The sequence below is a fragment of the Pholis gunnellus genome (assembly GCF_910591455.1).
Source record: "Pholis gunnellus genome assembly, chromosome: 6".
Lineage (NCBI taxonomy): Eukaryota > Metazoa > Chordata > Actinopteri > Perciformes > Pholidae > Pholis > Pholis gunnellus.
Window position 1 is genome coordinate 13,043,296 of NC_136532.1, and position 21,835 is coordinate 13,065,130.

Genomic DNA, 21,835 nt, shown 5'->3' on the forward strand with positions numbered 1-21,835 from the left:
CATTTTGTAAGATTACTTTTTCATGATTTTTTTCATTATACTAGACTGAGATTTTTTGACTCACTTTATATAACTTTTTTCACTTTTATATAACTTTTTTTAGAAAAACTATACCGTCATATTTTTCTACACACTATATTTATATATTTATAATTGATCGATAATATACATATATATTTTATATATATATATATATATATATATATATATATATATATATATATATATATATATATATATATTATGGCATGCTTTATTGTTTTTTCCTTGGCAGACTGTACGATGACATTTTTATGGCATACTATATGATGACATTTTTTCATGTATTCCTATGACATTCTGGCTATGACTATGAATTTCCATGCTTTTTACGGTATGCTATATTATTATTGCCTATGGCATACTATACTGTGACATTTGACTTTGACTCTGTGGTAGAGCAGGCTCGTACTTCAATCACAGGATCGGTGGTTCGATCCCCGGCTCCGCTAGTCCTTTTTGAAATGTCCTCGTGCAACACACTCCCAAGTTGCTCCTGTAGCTGTGCCTATCTTGTGTGAATGTTGTATGAATGTTAGTTAGTCAGGTGACACCCTGCCATCAGTATATGAATGGGTGAATGATGACATCTAGTGTTAAAGCGCTTTGAGTGGTCGGAAGACTAGAAAAGCGCTAAACAAGTACAGTCCATTTGCCATTTACTACTACATTTTCAAAAGACTATTTAAGATAAACTTTACCATGACATTTATCAGGAAAAAGATATGACAAACTATACTGTGACATTCTGATGACATACTTTGTTTAACGACAAACTATACTACTTCATTTGGTATATTTACTTTGCATACTGTATACTACCTTACTATGACTATTTTATGCCAAACTATTATTATTTTACTATTATAACATACTATACTATGATATTTGTATGAAATACTAAACATTACTTTAACTTTAAAAAAACGTCATGGCATACGATACTATTCCATTTTGTATAACATTTTTGGGCTTACTATCTACGACTATACTATGACTTTCTATACTTTTCTATGGCATACTATACTAGGACATTTTCATGGCACACAATATGATGGAATTTAATGACTTTTTCATGACAAATTATTCTTACGACATTTTTCATGACTTTTCTAATGACATATTATACTATGACATTTTTTATGACATAGAGTAAAATATTTTTTTATGGCATTCAATGATATTTTGTGTTTCATTGTTATGGCATACTATAAACTACTGTACGGTGACTTTTATGTTTTCTTATGTCAGACTGTTTATTTTTTAAGGCATACTTTACTATGACATTTTTATGGCATTCTATATGATGACATTGTTTTTATGACATACTAGACTATTATTTTGTATGTCATATTTAACAATTACATTTTTAAAATCATTTTTTTAATGATATACTATACTATGACATTTTATAAAATGTTCACAACATTCTGTACTATGGCATTGTGTATGATTTTTTAATGATATACTATACCATGACATTCTGCTTCCTAATTCTAATGTCTATACTATACATACTATGACTTTTCTATGAAGTACTGTCCATTTACATTTTTTTTTGACATACTATACTACATCATTTTGTATGATGTTTTCTTGGCATTCTATATACTACTTTACTATGACTATTTTATAACAAAGTATATTCATACTTTTGTAACATTCTGTACAATGATCTTTTTACGACATACGTGTGGAATGCAATACTCTGCAGTTTTCGATGTCGTAAGACATATTATCCTATGACAAGACTTTTTTTATGTGATTTTTTCGGCACACTATACTAAGACATTTTTACTATACAATGACTTTTTCACTACGATTTTTTATTACATAGTATACTATTACATTTTAAGGCATTTTTATTGCATACTAAAGTATGATTTTGTCATGACTTCTATGACTAAAAAACTAAGGTTACTACAATAGCCACTACAACAACTAATACTGCTATAGTAACAATTACTTCTACTACTAGTACAACTAATACAACAACTACTTCTACTAGTTGATTTGATAGTTAATAAATGTGAGTTCCATGCGCTCCAATGCTATGATGAGTTTAATAAAAGACCAAACGGGGGGGGTTAATTAGCCACTGTAAAAACTATCAATATACATTCACAAATCTTCAAAAATCACTGCATAACCTGATATGCATTTATTAGCATATTCCCACCGCCTGAAATGAGATAACTGTTTACAAGAGCAACATTACAATACTGTATTTATCAAGTTGGTAATGTGAAGCAATGACAGAAATAGTAGACTGAGTTGATCAGTTGATCCACATCCATTTCTACATTTTACATTTTCAACAACTTCTTATTAATGTTAATATTCACTGATCTTAAGATTCTGTAGAAAATATTCTATTCAATAAATGTTTTTTATACCTCACTCTGTTCCGTATAGGTCCACGGCTTCTTGGACTAACTGATGTAGCAAACTGTTATAATGGAGGGATGGTTAAAGTGGCAGCACTGTGGTGTCAGGTGCAACTGTGTGGCATCGGCAAATGGTTTACATGGCTCGCAGGTCAGGTGGGAAGGCCCCTTGGCAGAATTTAGCTTAGGGCCCCAGGGAGGTCAGGGCGTGCCCTGGATGTTTACAAATAGTTACCAACGTAAAGTTACGTTAGCTATCTTAATATAGACATGTAAAACATCACTCACATTATTATTATTTCTTTTTAAATGTCTTTTGTCATTCTTCCGGTAGTTTGTGGGGGAGTTGGAAGGGCACTGGGAGCTGTTTCCGCGTCGTATAGTGTGTGCAGTCCCCACAATACAGACAGCAGCTTGAACTGTTCTCACAAATGAAAAGAGCGGACACTTTGACTAAGGGAAGAGAAGCTTTATACTAGCATATTCAAAACCCATGAAATACTTCTCTGTGTATTTACAAAAACATAATACAAGAATAAAAAAGAGAAAATTAACATCACAAATGGAGTCCCACATACTGCCACAAAACAGAAAACATGTTCCAATTTACAAATGCATTTTCTTGTACTCCCAATTATGGCTTCAATCTAACACAAGAACTAAATAAAATATCTCTGTTCAGCTGTGATGGTGCATCATCAGTCCATCTCACTCTTTGCAATAATTCTCTCCAGATTTTCTTTAAATAATAATAATATCAAATACACGTACAAGACAGGGGAGCTACATTTGTGAGCTGTACACTTTGCAGTAAGGAATAGGAGAGGAGAATGTTCACAGGCATATCAACCTTTTCTACATGATGATAAAACATCTTGGGCAGTGAAGAAAAATGTCAAACATTAATTAAAAAGAAGCATCTTTTTGCTTTCTGTACCAACCGACCTTTCACATCACAATGAGATCACAGTTTATCCGGATGGCAATTAAGTATGAGTGAGCAAAGTGACTTCATAAGTTTGTGTCTTATAGTTACCACTCTTACTGTTCATCGGTCTTTGTTCTCTCTCTCTCTCTCTCTCTCTCTCTCTCTCTCTCTCTCTCTCTCTCTCTCTCTCTCGGACATGTTATGTCCAGAGAATGTGGGCCGTTGTATCAATTTTGCAACTGTGACTCCAATATGTAAAATGATAAATCACTTTGACAAATGTTTAAATAACTAGAGATGAGAGAGGCCTCAGCAACAAAAACACAACATGCGCAGGTTCAGTGTCCCCTCTTGTTTGATAACATAAATCACATAAATACAAATCTTGTACAGTCAAAAGAATGTAAAATCCTCCATAATTAAGAGTAATTATGAAAAACTTTTGAAAGTCTGTTCTATGGGACCTTTGTGCAGATCCTCTTTCCCAGTGTTATCCTTACTGCTCTCCCAGCAGCCAGCAAAGGGACTGATTTAAAGTGAGACTATACAACTTTTGAAAGTTAAAACACATTCTTCCTCTCCAAAACAGTAAGTTAAATTCATAAGTGCTAAAACTCCCTATTGGTCAATTCAGCACACTGTACACTTTTTGTTTCTACGGCCTTAATACGACCAACAAAAGTTGCATAGTTTCGCTTTAAGCATTAAACAAACCTCTTTTTTTTTCTACCATTCAATGTGACTTTATTCAAACTGCAGATCAATATTTCAGGTTGTGTGGAGGCCTTTCTGCAAATCACCATTAAAGAGCTGCATTTGAAGACATATCATTTTCCGCATTTGTGGCTGAGTTTGGGAATTTAAAATAAAAAACAACCCATTGTATAAAACATAAAACACAATGTTAGCGGTTGGAAAGATTTAGAGGACACAAACGTTGAAAAGAACCTCCTGGTATGATTGTGATGTCCCTCCAAGTCTCTTTTCATAATTTCAAGAAAAGACAAAAGATGTAAAGATATTACATGTGACAACCAGTTAGATTAATATATATATATATATATATATATATGCAAAAGGCAGACACACTGTCTGTGACTGGAGCGGGTGCACAGTCCCATACACACTGTTTGCAAATATACAAAGAGTTCTCCTCCAGGTTGTTTCAATTTGGTTGCTTTGTACAGTCTCATAGTTGCAGAGGAAGAACTGATGAATGTAGCAGAGTCACCACTTTGAACGGGAGAACAAATAGGAGAGAAGAGACGTGGGCAGAAACAATGGAGGGGTGGGGTTGGGGGATAGTAAGAGGACAGGGCCTAGGGCAAATGTCCTAACTAGGCAGGTGGTGTTGGTGGTGGAGTCCCTGGCCTAGAAGACATCCCGTCCCGTCTCTCTGCTCTTTACTGATCCAGGTTACTGGACGACTGAACCAAACCTGCTTCCAGAGCCTTCACACGCTCATCGTCATGTTTGGAGAATACTGCAACGATAAGATGGGGAGAAATAACAATGTTTGAGTTTGTGTGTATGAGCCTTTTTCACCGTTTTACAGTATCCTTGATTAGAAATCTAATTAGAAAAAGGAAAAGAACATTATGTTAATAATGCTTTATTGATTTCTTTAACAGAGTTAGACTGGAAGATTCATACCACTCACCTGTCTGTACGGTAAATGAAGCAACAAGTAGCAGCCAATTAGCTTAGCTTCCGATCTTTATGCCAAGCGTATAATAAGTGTATTGGCTTAAATATAAAACTGCTCATTTAAAAGCATTAACATTTTGTGAACCCCTTTTTAACTTTACTTTAGGGTTAACTTAAAAGTCATGGTATTGAGTTTTGAGATCGGTCTAATCTTCACATATGATAGATGACAATTGACTTACACTTTCATTCTGAAAAGGGTTAAGGAAGTTTCCTCCCATCTCTCCATCCTCCCTGGGGGTCCCGGGCTGGTTACTCATACTTAGGTTACCAGGAGAGTTCTTTTAAAAAGTACGTAAAACAAAGCTTATTAGTGATTGTATGTTATTAAAGCTACACAAATCAGACATGCAGTGCGATTGCATACATTTTCAGGTAGATAAATATCTTCTTTTACCTTGGGGAGACTGTCCATATCACCTGACCCTGAGAGAGGTAACACAAGTATGAAAACAAGTAACCATTATCAAAAGAATGCTTGTTTTGATTAAAATGACTTGACAAATTAGGGGAAAATATAACCAGTGTCAATGTAGCACATACTGTACAAGCTACTTGTTCCTGTACCTAATGATCCATTCATGTGATGGGGCTCCATTCCAGCCATTCCCCCTAATGGACCGTCACCACCTGAACCCATAGGGAACTGAGGAGAACATACACAGCAGACAATGATATATCTAACATAACTAAAACAATGTTTTGATATCAAAGAACTATTACATCCACACATACTGTAAAGTCTACAACCGTGTGCACTTAAGTACACTCAGACACAATGATATACACACAGAGAGAGAAATGTCTCACATTTGGTCGGCTTCCACCTGGTGGGACTGTGTTTATCATTGTGTACATGTTGTCGCCAGAGTTGGTTGAATCTGACATAATAAACAGAGAAACAATTAGAGGACAAAAGAGCAAAAACATATGTACAAACAGACAGACACACATGGAGGACATAGCGCCAAGTACCTGCTGGACTTGGCATTATTGGGGTCCCAGGTGGCCCCCCTCCTCCTGGAGGTCCCTAAAATCACAGTTTGGGTTTCCATAAGATTCATTCATGAACTTATGAATTTCAGCCTGAACAGACAGTGAGCAGAAACAGCTTGAAACCAAAGATACATACCACATAACTTCCTGGAGATGCAGAAGAGTAGGGGGTCTGCAAAAATACAGAAGGAAATCATGAAAGTAATTTCTAATTCATTTAAGTTTCTGTTGGGTGTCTTTGTTAGAGCACTTACCGAATTGGAGTTTGGAGGATTCGGCCAGGGTCTACCCCCACCAGGTCCCCTGCAACACACACACAGTCATACACTTTAGTTTTCTGCTTTTGGCAGGCTTCTTTGTTTCTAATTTATTTGGGCAGAGTTGGCAACAACAAGCTCTTCTGTTGCCAGAGAGAGGTAAGGGGAACAACAAGTAATAAAGAAAAGGATAAAAAAAAAGACAAAATAGTGGAAAGCTGGCTCCTCGCTCCACTTACAGACCCAAGAACATACAGTAAAGTTGTAATTAAAGCCACAGAAAGGAAACAGCTGACTGCCTCTATTGTAGTGAGAAATTAAGGTTGTTTGCATTTAATGTTGTCCCTCTGAGTGAGAGAAATGTGGGGAAGTCATTCACACTGTGTGTGTGTGTGTGTAGATTGTATTATGTGGATATCACTCACATGTTCATACCCGGCATCCCGGGACCAACCAGGGCATTTAGTGGTGGTCTCATCCCACCTCCATAACCCTAAAAGAGAAGACACCAAATGTCCTCAGCTACGTCTACAAGAGAGTAAATATCAGAGCCAATGCTTTGTAAGTATTTCCACAAATCCTCTGGTCCCATACCTGGGGCCCTAGCGGTACCATGCCTCTGGGTGGAATCATCCGCTGCATTGGTCCCCCCATATTTGGATGTCCTGAAACAAAGAAGAACAGTCAAACTGCAACCAGCCATCAGTTTTTTCCAGAAATTCAGGTCAGACTGGGGTCAGTTTTGTTCATGTCTCCACCTATCATCTTACTTAAACTGGAAGATATGGAACGGTTATTTGATTACATTACCTTACATACTGTGAACTCTTGTCATTGTCTTCTGAACTCTCGTACAACAAGCATGTTCCCTTGGTGTACTTTATACTTTTGTCTGGACACTGTAGTGATGCAAAAACCTCAAGATGGACATCAATTTGATGTGTGTCTGGAGCAAACCATCATATAACATTTACAGTTTCAATTACTGTATCTTCTCATTATAATGTTGAGTTTAACAGTAAGAGCATTGTGACTCTTTTTACCTATAAGCAGAAGTTATGTCTGAAGGAGTGTGAATGGATACTAAAAGGATAAGAATAGAGGATTTTATTACTATCAACAATTCCCATGAAAAGGCTTAAGGGATGAGATACACTCGCCTTGTTCATCAGAATGAAGGAATATGTCACTCAATGCAACAGTTAAAAGTTTTTCGACAACAATTAAGATCTACGGCATGGAGGAATACGCTGTGTCAGTCTGTGGCTACAATGACAATTGCTAGAAGGATGAGTTCATTGGTAGTTAATTAAATCGAATCAAACAGGAACAGCAAACATACTATATAAAATATTCTCCAAGACCATAGTGCTCAATCTCCACTGTCGCTCTCCAGAGATAAAAAATCCAGTTTTTCCAAAAAGAATTAACTACAGCAAGTAATAATAAATAATAACTATCATAATGAATACATATGTCAGCCAGTGCAACAAGGTGGGTCTTCAACATGTTTTTAGGAATACACAGAGCCAATATCTTTTTTTATGCCTTTGTGTTTGTGCATACCAGTGTGTCTATGCGTACCTTGATGTCTTGTGGGGTCCATACCACTGGGTAACATAGGCTGGCTACCTGGGACTCCAAGTCCCTACAGAGGGAAGGAGGATACATCACCAGTATTATCATCACCGTCTCACAGACGCTGTCCATTTCTACTATTCACAGTACTGTCTGCTGCCTGCAGGTGTCAGTGTGGCTCTTACCTGATTGGGTAATCTGAGAGGTGGTCTGGGTCCTCCAGGGTATCGAGGTGACATAAACGGCTGGAAATAAAATCAGCATAAATGCAAATTGATTCACTCTGGGTTATAAATACTATGCACACAATCTCTCACATGCAAGACAAACACTCAGGGCTGCTGTATCACAAGACAGTAGTGCCGGATTGCCCATCGCAAGCAAGAAAGTGACAAAACACTACATAATTAAGACAGGAGATTTTAAAGAAAATGTATACAGTACCTACATCATCTTGTTAAATTAGTAAATTAAAAGAAATATACTGTTATACAAAATATACTGTCCTGGGTTGCCAAGTCAAATGAAATATGTCCTTTTTATAACCCCTTTCATAGAAACAACAGTGGTACAAACTGTATGGTGCACCACTATGGGAAGTTCTCTCCAAAAAAGGAAACCAACCACAGCTACTGCATATATCCTCTGTTGAGTTTTGGGCTGATTTGCCTTTACAACAGTTAGTCTCTGACAGCAGATTTAGGAGGCCGACCGCATTTTTATTAGGTTGGATTTATGGAAAAATAAGGAGAGAAGAAAAGATGAGGTTGGTTAATAATGATGTCAGTGTATTTCTTAACTGTGTGCAGTTTGGCAGCATGTGCAAGAAGCACTTTTGCAGCTGTGAGTGTTTTTTTTTACTTGTCCTCACACAGACAGTAGCAATGCTGTTGCTATGTCTGCTGAATTGATGCCACTGCGGTCAGAAAACTCAGTCTGCAGTGTAGCAGAAGTAATACAATAACTTGCCACCAGAGAGCAATAGTCCACCTGTCTTGATCAGGGTCTTTTCTCTGATTACTCCCGATTCTCATTTTACAGCCGTGTTGAAGGTCCATCACAGAAGAACAGCAACATTATTTTAAGTCTTTTGAAGTTTTATAAGAGTTTACAATCTCGTTTTCAGACAAGCATTAACATATAAATGCAAATAATTGAACACAGAAGGTTACTAAATGAATAAACTGAATGAATGAATAAATAAATGACGATGAAAGATAGATATGTGGAAACATCTTTGCATGCATGGCTGTGAATTGTTTGTGATCTGCAATTACTTTGCCAATAAAAATCAGTTAATCACAAAATTCATCTTTGCATGCTGTGCTATTTACTGATTTAGTCCATATGGAAATAATGTAAATAAATGAAGAACTGGCAAGCTGGTAGTTTTCTCTAACCAATAGATCTTGACAAGACCTTGTCTTCAAAGAGCAATTGATCTTCAGAAGGAGATGGAAAAGGATGTTTGGAGTATTTTGAAAGTGGAGATGAGAAATGCCCATGAAGGATATTGATCGGTGTGTCAGATGCGAGCGCCTAAGTTTGACTGATAACGACGGTTAATCAATGTACAGCTGGCAAAATCCTTCTGATGGAGATCAGAGATGATCTGGGGTGAAGCTGCGGATTACTTTTTATTTGCGAGACGTTTATTTCTGCTGTCAAACAGTGGTGCCCCCACACACGGATTAATGCAAATTATACACAAAGGTACTGTCTAGTAAGTGAGTTATTTGAGGAACAACTTCATGATTTAAATACTAATATTATTCAATACTGTACCTGTCAGTGGCCTAAAGACCCATATAATTCTCTTTCCTCTCTCACACTTTCTGTATGTGTGTGTGTGTGTGTGTGTGTGTGTGTGTGTATGTGTAAGCATCATATACCTGAAAGAATCCTGGAGGGACTGGCCCCACCGGCATGCCCTCTCCTGGGGGAAGGTTCCCGAGCACGGGGCTGGGAGCTGCTGCAGCACTCTGAAAGATGAAAGCACACACACAAAGAAACAGAGTAAAACTCACAACTCAAACCAGTCTGCAGAAACCCAGCACCTCTTTGCTTAGCAGTGTTGGGAAGTAACTAAGTTACATTTAGTCAAGTATCAAAGCATATCTATACTAGACACAGTTGAACTTTCGGAATTTGAAGTACTGTATTTTTACTTGTGATACTTAAAGTGCATACATTCTCAACTACTGTTGCTTCAGTTAGTTGATGATAAGTTAATACAGCACCTCTCCTACCAATGAAACAATACAAGGATCATAAAAACGAAACAAAAGAAATCAATCAAAGGGTCTTCCCCGGGTCTCACTTGCAGTCTCTCCTTCAGTGGGATATTTCCTGTTTCTGCAGACACCCTGCCATGCCGGCTCAGGTTTATTTTTATACCTTGTGTTTTTTGTTGTGCTTGTCCCAGACGGGTGGCGCTGGCACATTTCAGCACAGCCCCCATTTGCTTCCTGTGGCATTGTACTACTAACTAAAGAGTTACCGGCCTCTTCCTCATCAAGTCTATAGACCAGACAGCATGTAGTGTGGAAGAGTGTACATCCATATGATAATATGTGAACAGTGAGTACATGAAGTCAGCATGCCTGTGTCTGAAATCAAAAAAATACACAGTTTCTGCCCACTGTCTGTCCTATTTCTCTGATCCTCTCTCTCTCTCTCTCTCTCTTTCCCTCAGTCTCTGAAGGCATTGGCTGGATATAAAGAGCTCCAGTGAAATTCACCCACAGTCTCTGAAGTTTCCGCCAGCTGACTTTTTAGGTCAGACAGGAACAAGGTTTAATCAGAGCTGAGATAAAAGCGGACTGACGACACTCCTGTATCCTCCGCTGCTCCGCTCCACCACCCTCGCTATTCCCTCGTCCTCCTTCATATCTCCCAATTGTTAATGTTCGGCAACAGGGAACAAAATGCCGGGCAGCTTTTTGATTCCATATTCTGCTGCGAGCAGAGCTTGTATTTGTCTCAGCAGATTATTGTACAGATGGACACAGATGAATATTGTATCTCTATGGTTCAGCGGTGGGAGACGGGGTTTGTTTGTTTGTGTGAGTGTACAACATCCTGCACAGTATCAAGTGTTAGTTGTGATTTTGTGAGAGTCCCCCCCCCCCCCCCCCCCCCTTTCTTTCCTTCTTCCTTCTCGCACCCTGGATTACCCAGAATGCCTTTACTCCCTAGCAGCCTGGAGGTCTGCTGAGTTAGCCTTCATGCACAGAGAGAGAGAGAGGGAGTGAAAGAGGAGAAAAGAGGACAAAGCAGAGATTATGAGTGTGTGTGTGTGTGTGTGTGTGTGTGTGTGTGTGTGTGTGTGTGTGTGTGTGTGTGTGTGTGTGTGTGTGTGTGTGTGCATGCATGCGTGTCTGTGGCAGTCATTGTGTGAGTGCACTTAATGTTTGTTTGTGCGGGAAAAGGAGAACCGGGGGAGGGAAAAAAAATCTACCTGAATTGCTGACAAAGCAGCATTTTTCCAAATACAGCAACAAGAAGAAAAAAAAACTAAAAAAAAACACAGCAGGATATATCTGCCCTAAAACCAGCACCACCCTCCATCTACGGAAAAGAAAAAAACAACACTGGCAACAACACTAACCCCTCCGGTACCAACAGTCTCTCTTGATTATGACAAGTGAGATTGACTCAAATGACAGTGAGGTGTAAGAATGACACTTTATGCGGTAACAGAGAGTTTATTTGCCGGATTATTTCTTGGCCGTTACTTCTCAGAGTCTCGAGTCAGAGCTATGTGAGCTGCTTCAATGTTCTCATCTAACTCTTGGCAATAAAGAGAATAAGCATATTTCCCAAAATGTCAAGCTATTCCTTTAAGTCTGCACTGTTTCCATAAGAATTTGACAATAACATTAATAGAAACTATTTGCATATAAAGGTTGCCTACTCTACGTAATACTAATAAAACGTGCTACAAAGCTTTTAGGGTGCAGACAATTTAAAACAAATTTGAATTAGATTTTAACCGTGGCCTGTTTAGCTTTGGAAACATTAATTTATTGCCGATATATTGGTATTTGCATATATGTTGGTTGATCAGTTACAAGAAATTGCAGTGCAGATGTGCCATTATAATGTATGAGGTATATTATATATTATTGCAGTTACACAGTTTGTACGGTGAGTGCACGTCAAATTTCAGGGATTATGAATGTTTGTCCACCTTTTAAGTTTATGTAAATATGATGTAAGAAATGCATTAACCATTGAGATATAATAAAAATCACTGAACATGTGGAACCACACACCCAACACATGGGGCCTGAACGCACTGAGGAAATAATCTATAAAGTCAGTTCAATATGACTGATGGGCATGGAAATAATATGAGCCACATTCAAAGCGTTGTTGACAAACAGTCCATAAAGCTTCAGGATTTGTAGACTCATAAAACCTGGTATCTTTTCAGATTGGGAAGAGTTGGTGTTTATTTCTAAATTCAATAAAAATGCTTATATTTCTCTCGGTTATAGGAATTACCTTTATCTGCTGACTTGTGGATGGTGCTAGATCATTAAGCATAAACATTAAGCAACATTTAATGTTTATTCTTTTGGTAACGACTTAGTGTTACAGTTGATAACAGTTAGATTAAACAAGCTGATGTGCTGAGACCTTTACTGTACCTCCCCCACTCTAACACAAAGGCGCTTGATAATTGCGTAAGATTGCAGGGCTTCACCTGATGGATTGTGACATCGGAGCGGTGCAATTAGCCGGAGTTAACAGCGTAGTGACCAGCAGGTTAATATTTACCGTCAGCTGTCATTATTACACTACTGTCGATTACTCTGAATTAGACTCACTGCATTCCTGTTAGCCAGTTCTGTATAAATACTGATTCACAGCCAAGCTCAACATATTCAAGCACTTAACCTTCGCACACATCAAATGCGCACACACTGTGGCACCCTGTTAATGAGTCCATCATTTACACTTCTCACACATCCGTGTTTACACTTTTCTGACAAGGCCGTGTGAGAGGGACAATGAGATATTGAGCTGGTGGCTTTACACATTAACGCATCATATCATAGTACACGCTGTTGTGTAAGTGGAACTCTTACAGTCTTTCTACATTTTTGACTGATCTTATACAGAGTCCATATTCATTGCACTTGACCTAATGGAGTCGATTGCCGATTCAGTTTTAGAAGAGATCGTAAGACCCAGTATAAGACACAGACGATCTCACAGATTAACACATTTGTAACTGGTAAGATAACTTGTGTTGTGGTACTGTATTACCTTTGATGAAAATATGTTATTTTATTTTAAAACATGTTAATGACTGTCCAATCTAAACCTCTTCAAATGTATTTATGTCTTTATACCAGCTCAACTCTCTTCTGCTTGTCTGTTTCAGTGTGCTGCTCCCTCTCCCTGTGTCTCAGTCTTATTCACTGTCTCTTCTGCCTGTCCTCTCTTGGTTTACAGAGATCTCAGAAAGATTTCAGTGTTAAGAATCTGAAAACAAGACAATGTCCATTCATTAAATCGTTCAGTGATCTGCTCTTCGCGGCTTGTTGTGTACTATGATCCCTACGTTCATAGTCACAGGTGTTGTAAGCAAAACGTGTTTGTCATGAAACCTGAGGCTGTGGAACAACCCCCCCCCCCCCCCCCCCCCATGCCCTCAGATGAACACCTGCATCTCCTAGCAAACTCATTTGTTGCATAAATTATTCAAACCACCGCCCCTCCAGGAGAACGCTACAGTATACCAGACATACACAACAAGACATTCAGCACAGTGGACATCACCGGATGTGCACTGCCCTGCACTGGAAGACGAAATGTCGAAAAAAATGTAGCAAAAGGAGATCAGTGCCTAAAGGTACGTGCCAAAATATATTCTGATGTCCAGGTTAAAAACCTTTTCCTCAGGTGGTAAAGAATCACAAAGATAAACTATAGACACAACACAATACCTTGACATTACTGATTGGTTTGTGGACTACGGTTTTGAAGCCTTGAGTTCAGCATTTTGGCTGTCGCCATCTTGGTTTTTGCAACCAGAAGTGACATAAGAGGGTGGAGCTAAGTTACACCAAACGCTGAAACAATTGGACTTCCTTTTGCAACCAGTGGAGTCGCCCCCTGATGGACAGTAATGCAAAAATAAAGTTTAAAATAACTTTAAGGCAGACACATTGGCCTCCCTTTTCAGAACCTGAGGTTGTTGCTTGAGAAATATATACAAACACCAACAAAAAACATACAAAGAAAGAAGAAATTTGCGATAAATGTTTCACATGTGAATATCAAAAGAACTTTGCATGAGGTTTAGATCGAGTTGTCCAAGCAGGTTCACATGTGTGAGGACAGAAACAAAGAGCTGTAACAGTGCTACACTTTCTCCATCCGAAATGACGCACTTTACTGATACCACATTGCTTTTATCTTATCAAGCATCCTTTGCATATTGGACTTTGGAATAAGTGCTGAAATGAGAGTCGAGTTATTATGTACAAAACAAAGAAAACAGAGATTGTAGATAGAAATCATTTTATATAAAGTGATGAAAAATTGTGCTTTCCTCTAGAAAATACAGAAACAGTTGAAAAAACTGCAGCCATTGAAATGTAGTGCAATTACACACACTTTGCTACTTTACAACCTAATCAGACTTTCTTAATCCCATCAGACTGAAGGGCTCAGTAATACTTAATGAGGTAACTTGCAAACTCTTTCATCCTTATATGTTTACTGATTGTGTTTCTCATTAATGTCTGCACCTAATGCATGCATGCATACTGTGTGTGTGTGTGTGTGTGTGTGTGTGTGTGAAGGTGGGGAGTCATTTTCATTCAATACTTCAGAGACCGAGAGACACTCAGAGATGCGTGAGTGGAATCTCAAAAGGCTGTCTGTGTCTATCTTCTCTCTCTCTCTCTCCTTCTCTCTCTCTCACTGTCTCAACCTGCATAGGCCCGTGTCTGCTTTCTCCACTTCTCTGTCTCTCACAGGCACACTTTGTTTGAACAACAAATCAGCTCTGGCTCATCTTTTTTTTTTTTATTCATTTACCACCCCATAACAATTTGTTTACGTCAAGGATCGGGCTGGTAATATTTTTCTTGTCGACAAATCCCAATGATGCCTCCTTATGCCATTGTTGTCCAAAACACTATTAGATGCACACAAATTAGTAACATTGTTGCACTGGCTGACGAGGGGCACTGCAGTTTATTTTGAATTAATCCCCACAATCAGGAAATTACACACACATATGTACACATCTATATTCAGTTACAAACCTTTATTTGAGTGGCAACAATTTTCATTGTCAATAACATTGTCAATTTTCTCAATTAATTGATTGTTTGCTCTAAAAAATGTCAAAAAAAATCCCCACAATGTTGGGGTGTGGAAGGGTTACCACTGAGTCTCAAGGCCACACGCAGTACAACAGGATCTACATATGACACACCACACAGGAAGGAACCCCGTCCCTCCTCCCTCTTCCCCTCTTTCACACTCCCTCCATCCTCTCAAATGCCATTAGTCCACTTCCTGAACAAGGGAGGGGGGAATGGAAAGAAGAGATGCTACCAGTCTGCATGACACACACACACACACACACACACACACACACACACACACACACACACACACACACACACACACACACAGTCACGAGCAGATACACATTCACATACTCACATTAAAGTGTGAGAGCGGAAACACAATAAGCAGATTGATTTCTGCATTAGTGTATATGCACAGAAAATAACTTTGTAGTCTGTCAGTCACTGTCAAAAGCATAACGAGAGTATTTCTAGTAAGAGAAGTAAGAGAGACAGAGACGAGAGATAGAAGAAGTGTTTTTTGCAGCGTACAGTAGAGAAGAGAGCGAGCGTGCTCTGCTTTTAACCATGTATTATTCACAGTCTCCTGTGGCGACCAGACACAGATCAACACGCTCCACTGTCCAATCCTGAGCCAAACTCACTTTTCAATTTCAATGCAGATAGGCTTAAAATCACCCTCTGGCATTCAAAGCTCCCTTTCTGAACCAAAACATGCCATATGTTACACCAGTAAAACACAGCAGCGAGTGGGAAAAAAACCTTCTCTCTGTGTACTTTATCCCAGATCTCTGCTGGTTAGAAAGAATATCTGGCTGCGTGCAAGCTGCCAAGAAAAAGAATACAATGAGAAAGTATGTCCATGTGTTGGTCAGTTGCATATTAACATGGGACAAACCCAGGTTGCTTTGGCTGACATGCCAATTTCATACCGCCTGGGATTTGACTTTGATATAGCTTCTTATTCTTTAGCGCTCATCGGTTTATAGTAGTTTATTTTGAGGCAGACATTTCCCTGCTGCCGTCAATGCTCACTTGAGCGTTAAATGTGTATATATCTTTGGCTGTCTCCAACTAATGCGCTTTTTACCGCTGTTTGAGTCATGTTTGCTAAAAACTATGATGCCCAGCTGTTTAGGAGCTTTTTAAAAAAAGCCGTTAAAAAAAGAATTTTAGATTTAGGTCTTTAGTGGGAACCATGGCGTGGGGCTGAGTGCCACAGTCAGGCTTGGAAAGTCTCACGGGAGAGTTCACAAGAAATTTGCAGCTGAGTGCAATTTGCCCTTTTTTTGAGTCTGATTGCAATTCTCCATGTGGCAAAGTATAAATGTTGCCTCTGCGCCAAGAACAAAGCAGGCGGAACAATGGTAGAGAGAAAAATAAAAAATATATTTTCAGACCACAAGCTACAGGTCCTGACTGACGAGGTGCAGAGGCATTCCTCAAAACTTCCCCAAAGTGAGTCAGTATATGAATGCGCTTCAGTTACCACAAACTCTTTGAAGACGCTAACAATTTCAATATAACTGAAGATGGCCAAAACAACGAAAAAATAAATAAACGTTGCAACTCAACCTGGATTTTCCTTTAACGAGAAGAAGAATGTTCACCCTCACATTATCCTGCACAACAGCATTTCCACTCCCAGCAGGCCGTCTCTAGTAAAACATTACAGGTGATTACCAAAATGGCAGGACAACAGTAATCTACTTGTTCCGACTGGGTGATTACAGGTTGGGTGATATCAGCTGCACAGTGGGTGACAGTGGCCGTGTTCATTTATCACTGATGTCACGATTGACCCTTGTAAACATCTCTGAGGCTGCGAGGAGCTGCATAATATGTGAGGTGGAGCCGTGGGCTGATGCACTGTCAGATACACATACAGAGCTGAAAATGATAGTCACTAGGGAGCCACACTTCTCCCACCACTATCTCACGACATGGGGGAGATAAGAGAGATGGACTGAACACATCGGAGAGCGTAGAGAGACACAGAGGAAGATTTAACGACTTGAGATGAAGAGGAGACTATGTCATACTCTTTTCTATCTGGCAGATCGATGCAAAGACGGAACAGTGAATCACCTGAAATCCACAGATTGTGTGTAGTCCTTAACACTGAATTGATCCAGTTCTTTTAAAAATACATCAGTGCAATTGCGTAGATTGGAAATAGAAAACTGGCAGGCTTGTTGATCCACCCATCAGTCCAATCCACAGGAAGAAACTAATGAGAAGTCACTTTCTGTGTCTTACCTTGCAGTCCTTGTAGTGCTAGAGGGGCAGACACAAGAGACAGCACGAGATAACAATATGGGTGTCTACAACAGCAAAAAAAGAAACAGGGGTTAGTTGGGGTCAAAAAGATAATGTGCTGGTCTGATCGTGTCAGCGTTCTTGTTTTGCCCTCCTGCTCTCCCTCTGTAGTCCTGCTGCAACTTCTACAGCTCAGTCTCTGGATCACTCACTATAATCCCGTTCACACACTGTGTTAACCATTACAGGGAAGTCAGGGAAGACCTGATGTTAAACTATACTGAAATATTTCATCTTAAAGATTTTAGAAGTTTGAATTTCACAGGAATATTCTTGAAGCTCGCCATGTGAAGCTGCATGTGTGGAGGCTCAGATAGCACTGTATCACCTTTCCTCAGACTGCTGCAGACACACAGCATATGCTCCAGACTAAGCCCCTTATTTTCATAATCAATAATAATAACTGCAGTCAAACTAGAAACTACTCATCCGTAGCCCACAGCTCTGTTAGAGCTTGTTCTCATTCTTACACCTTCTTGTCTTCCCCTGTCCCCAGTTAACCTCTCCCCTCCTCTCCGCTCCATGCCCTCGTCTTTGCCCCCCCGCCTGCTGCAGAGCAGCAAGGCGTGCATATGTCAACATCACATTAACACTCCACCTCGTTCATGTCCAAACACGCATGTGACATGACTCAGCGTAACACGGTGGCGGAAAACACGCTCCTCTGAGACCAGAGGGCTGCGCGCAACAGGCCAGCGAAAGAGGAAGGAAGATGATAAGAGAACAGGGGAGAAATGCAGAAGGACAGAGAACGGGGACAGAGATCGGCAGAGGGGGAATAAGAAGAGGGAGAAAAACTGCTGATGTAAAGGAGAGAGGATGCAGCAGAGTAGAGAGAGTGAGAGGGACAAGCAGGGGAGAGAAAAATGGAAGAAACAGAGCGAGAGATTGTAATGTTTCCTAAAGAAATACAGAAAAGTATCACACAAGCATAAAGTCTCTTTTTTTTTTTATTTATTCAAACTGTAGATCGTGACAACCATTTCACTATCTGCTCAACCTATGGAGAGTCACCTTCATCTTCTCCCTTCACTCGGCTCATTCTGCATTGCCATGGCAATGATGTTACAGTGAGTCACCTCCACATCTCCCTCCTCCTCAACACTGCCGAGAACGAACATGGGAGCATGTGAGAGGGGGGTGGGGGGGGGCAGAGGAGGCGAAAGGGCTCTGTTTCCCTGGAAACAGACTGGGGGTCTCCCTAGCCCCCATTGGTTCTCAACTGGTTGCTGGTTACCCACCATGCTTAAAGCCAACATAGTCTGTTTCTAGGTCTACATCTCTTCATATGCATGCGCAGGAAACACACAGGTTCCCGGGAATGCGAGTTTGCATTTCATGCCGCTGATTCAAGCCGTTCATTGCCAGGTTTGCTTTATGCTAATCCATAATCGGATCATAAAACATCCGTCCCCAACAGGATCTTACCTTGTTTTGTTTTGTAATTATTGCAGTCAGCAATGACTGAATTTGAAGCTGCTTTTCTGAACAGATGTGACGTTTTGTAATATTTCCTGATAAATTACAGTAATGTAAAAAATTCCAAGACCACGGGAAATTGTGAAATAGTTTAAGGAACTAACTAACAATCAGTTTATAATTTGTTCCAGCAAGAGGTCAAATTATCTTCAAAAGGTTTGATGCAGCTGGTGGTAAGTGCAACAACATGCAACAAAAGGCTTGGAAAACAAGTAAAAGATGCTTCAGTTCAGAAAGGTTTCGCTAAAAATTGAATTGGTGAAGCTTGTTGGGAGCTCTTTCTGAGCAGACAACTTCAGGGGAAAGAAATTCCCACAGTCAATAACATAGCTGGAAGTTGGATTGTTGTGGTGGAATATTCATTTTATGTCCTGGGCTCCTAGAGTGGCTCTGAGCGGGATTTTATTTAGGAAATAACAGTGATTCGAAACATTTTCAAGCATTTATTCAATTTGACCATTTCTTGTGGAAGTGTTTTGAGACAGAAAACATGTTGATTAGACCCCTTGTATGATTAGATAATTACAACATAATCTTGTGTCCAAAGTGGACTGTTGGTGGCAGAACAGAAAAACCCCTGAAGTTTCCAAAATGAAGAGGATTTATCCTCTAGGAAGCTTGAATGTGCTTAGTGATTTACAAAGCAATCTGATCATTATATTCTGAGATTTCCTGGGTACAAGTGGGCATTTAGTCAAAACATGTTGGCTCATATTGCCATCCTTGCAGTGCTAGAGAGAAATTAGACATTAATGACTTAACATTACAGCATTTTCTGTTGCAAGTTTTTGGGAACGACTGTGTGTTTCTGGGTTATGAAGGTTGCAGAACATCAGTACATGAATAAGGGGTAAAGACCCTGAAATAAAGCTTCAACCAAGACGACAACTGAAAGCAGAAAACATGTCCTTGAGTGTGTGTACACAGTATGAGTGTCCTTCTATGTAACAGCACACATGTACATACTGTACAGTGCATCCATCTCATTGCAGGCAGGAGATGTTTTCAGCTAAATTCCCTGCAGTTGCCTGTGCTCCAGTCACACACACACACACACACACGCACGCACACGCACACGCACACACACAAAGCGCACTACAGTACTTATGTGCTTGTTTTCCCAGAGTGCATCAGAATGTAGATGAATTACACAGTCATGTCTGGTACTACATATTTACAAATGTGTGTATCCTTAAGCTGTACAATCAAGACAGAATATGTGTGCTGCGGTTAAATTGAGCGGAGTGAATACATTTACATGCATGAATGTAAGATCTGGCAGCGTGAGACAGAGTATTTTTATCAAAGGGGGGTTGCTGATGGCGCTGCCTCTTGATCTCTTCTTCCCCTCTAACTGGTGTGTGCCTGCTATCTCCCACAGCGATGTCACACAATGATACCAGGCTCTCCTTGCTTTGAATGCTCGCCTGTAACACTGCTGGCTAAAGTCAGCGGGGTGCAGTGACACTAACTTTTATTGCAGTTTTAACGATTTTTAACAACCTGTCAGTGGGGGGCCCCCAAAATGTCTCCGTTAAGGGGTCACGACAGTGTTAAAGAAATAAAACGGATATATAAACAAAAACTCCTCACAGCTTACAGTATGCCCACAACATGGCCAAAACATTTGGTACAGCAGAAACGATTTGTTCATCAATCCATTAGTCGATCGACAGAAAATGTATCCACAACTATTTTGATAATCGATTATTCGCTACAGTAGTTTTTCAAGCATATACGTCATACACTCCTTATTTTCAGTTTCTTAGCTACTTTCTTGTATGTCCGAGTACATTCTGTATTTGGGAGGTTTGGACTGTTTGTCAGACAAATCAAGATATTTGAAGGCATCAGTTTGTGAAAGGCATTGTTCTACTGTGGCTGAGAGAGCTTAATAACTTCAGAAAACACACGTCTGTTGCTTTTCACTTTATTCTGACATTTTTTTAATCAAATGATTAATCAACAAATTATAATCTGCAGATTAATAGATAAGGAAAACAATTGTTAGTAGTTAAAGTAAAAACATCACTGTGCTAAAAATTAGCAGTAAAAACTTGATTTTCATTGGGTTAAATGAAATTGCCTGATCCCACTGGCATATTTAAATGTACTAGGAGAACATACAATTGAAAACTCAAAATACGATAAGAAAGTGCATGTTTTTGCATAATGTTTCAGCACATTGCTCAACATTTTGTGGGATTTTTATGGCTAGAAATATTCACCAGCTAGTCTGTCTCTCTGTCTCTGCTTTCTACTTTTGTAAATTGAATGGCCATGGTCGTCTGTTACCCTGTGAGGCTGCATGCCCGGCTGATTCTGCACATGTGGCCTGGTTCCCTAATATGTGTCTACTTGTCTTCTAGTTGACTGAATATCATCGATACTCTTGTTTTTTTGTTTTTTTTTCATTTATATTTATGAGACAAACCTGAAGCTAAAACTCCAAACAGTGTGATAATGGTAACGGTATTACAAAAGACTGACCACCTGCAAATTTCAGTTAACCGCATATTTTCATCACAATAATCCCCCCCCCCTTTTTTTTTAACAAAAACCCACGATTCATCCGGGAGGACTCATTTTTCAACCGACTTGCTTCAGTTAATAAGCACATTCTTATCTGGAGGCTGCACAGCACAGCCAGTACGTGTTGGACACTGATAATCTCCTGAAATAAGGAGTGAGATATAGAGTGGTTTTTTTCATCCGTTCTTCCAAACCCACATTTTTCTAACTCATCAGCCCTTCTACAACCAGTCTGCTTCGCTAACCTCTAGACTGTCTCTTCCAGAGTTATAA

At 39.5% G+C, this 21,835-nt stretch overlaps 1 protein-coding gene across 1 annotated transcript in view; it reads right to left on the reverse strand.

Moving 5' to 3' along the window:
- Positions 1–2,508: 2,508 nt before the first annotated feature.
- The window catches only part of LOC306697519 (single-stranded DNA-binding protein 2), a 48,274-nt gene continuing 28,947 nt past the window's right edge, over positions 2,509–21,835 (reverse strand). The window contains exons 5-17 of the mRNA XM_079161482.1: positions 9,785–9,874; positions 8,078–8,137; positions 7,899–7,962; positions 6,909–6,979; positions 6,740–6,807; positions 6,312–6,360; positions 6,194–6,229; positions 6,037–6,091; positions 5,872–5,942; positions 5,629–5,707; positions 5,459–5,487; positions 5,244–5,342; positions 2,509–4,837 (exon numbers count right to left, since the gene is read on the reverse strand). Coding sequence (XP_079017608.1) covers positions 4,808–4,837; positions 5,244–5,342; positions 5,459–5,487; positions 5,629–5,707; positions 5,872–5,942; positions 6,037–6,091; positions 6,194–6,229; positions 6,312–6,360; positions 6,740–6,807; positions 6,909–6,979; positions 7,899–7,962; positions 8,078–8,137; positions 9,785–9,874 — 801 coding nt within the window. The 3' untranslated portion in view covers positions 2,509–4,807. The remainder of the gene's footprint in view (positions 4,838–5,243; positions 5,343–5,458; positions 5,488–5,628; positions 5,708–5,871; positions 5,943–6,036; positions 6,092–6,193; positions 6,230–6,311; positions 6,361–6,739; positions 6,808–6,908; positions 6,980–7,898; positions 7,963–8,077; positions 8,138–9,784; positions 9,875–21,835) is intronic.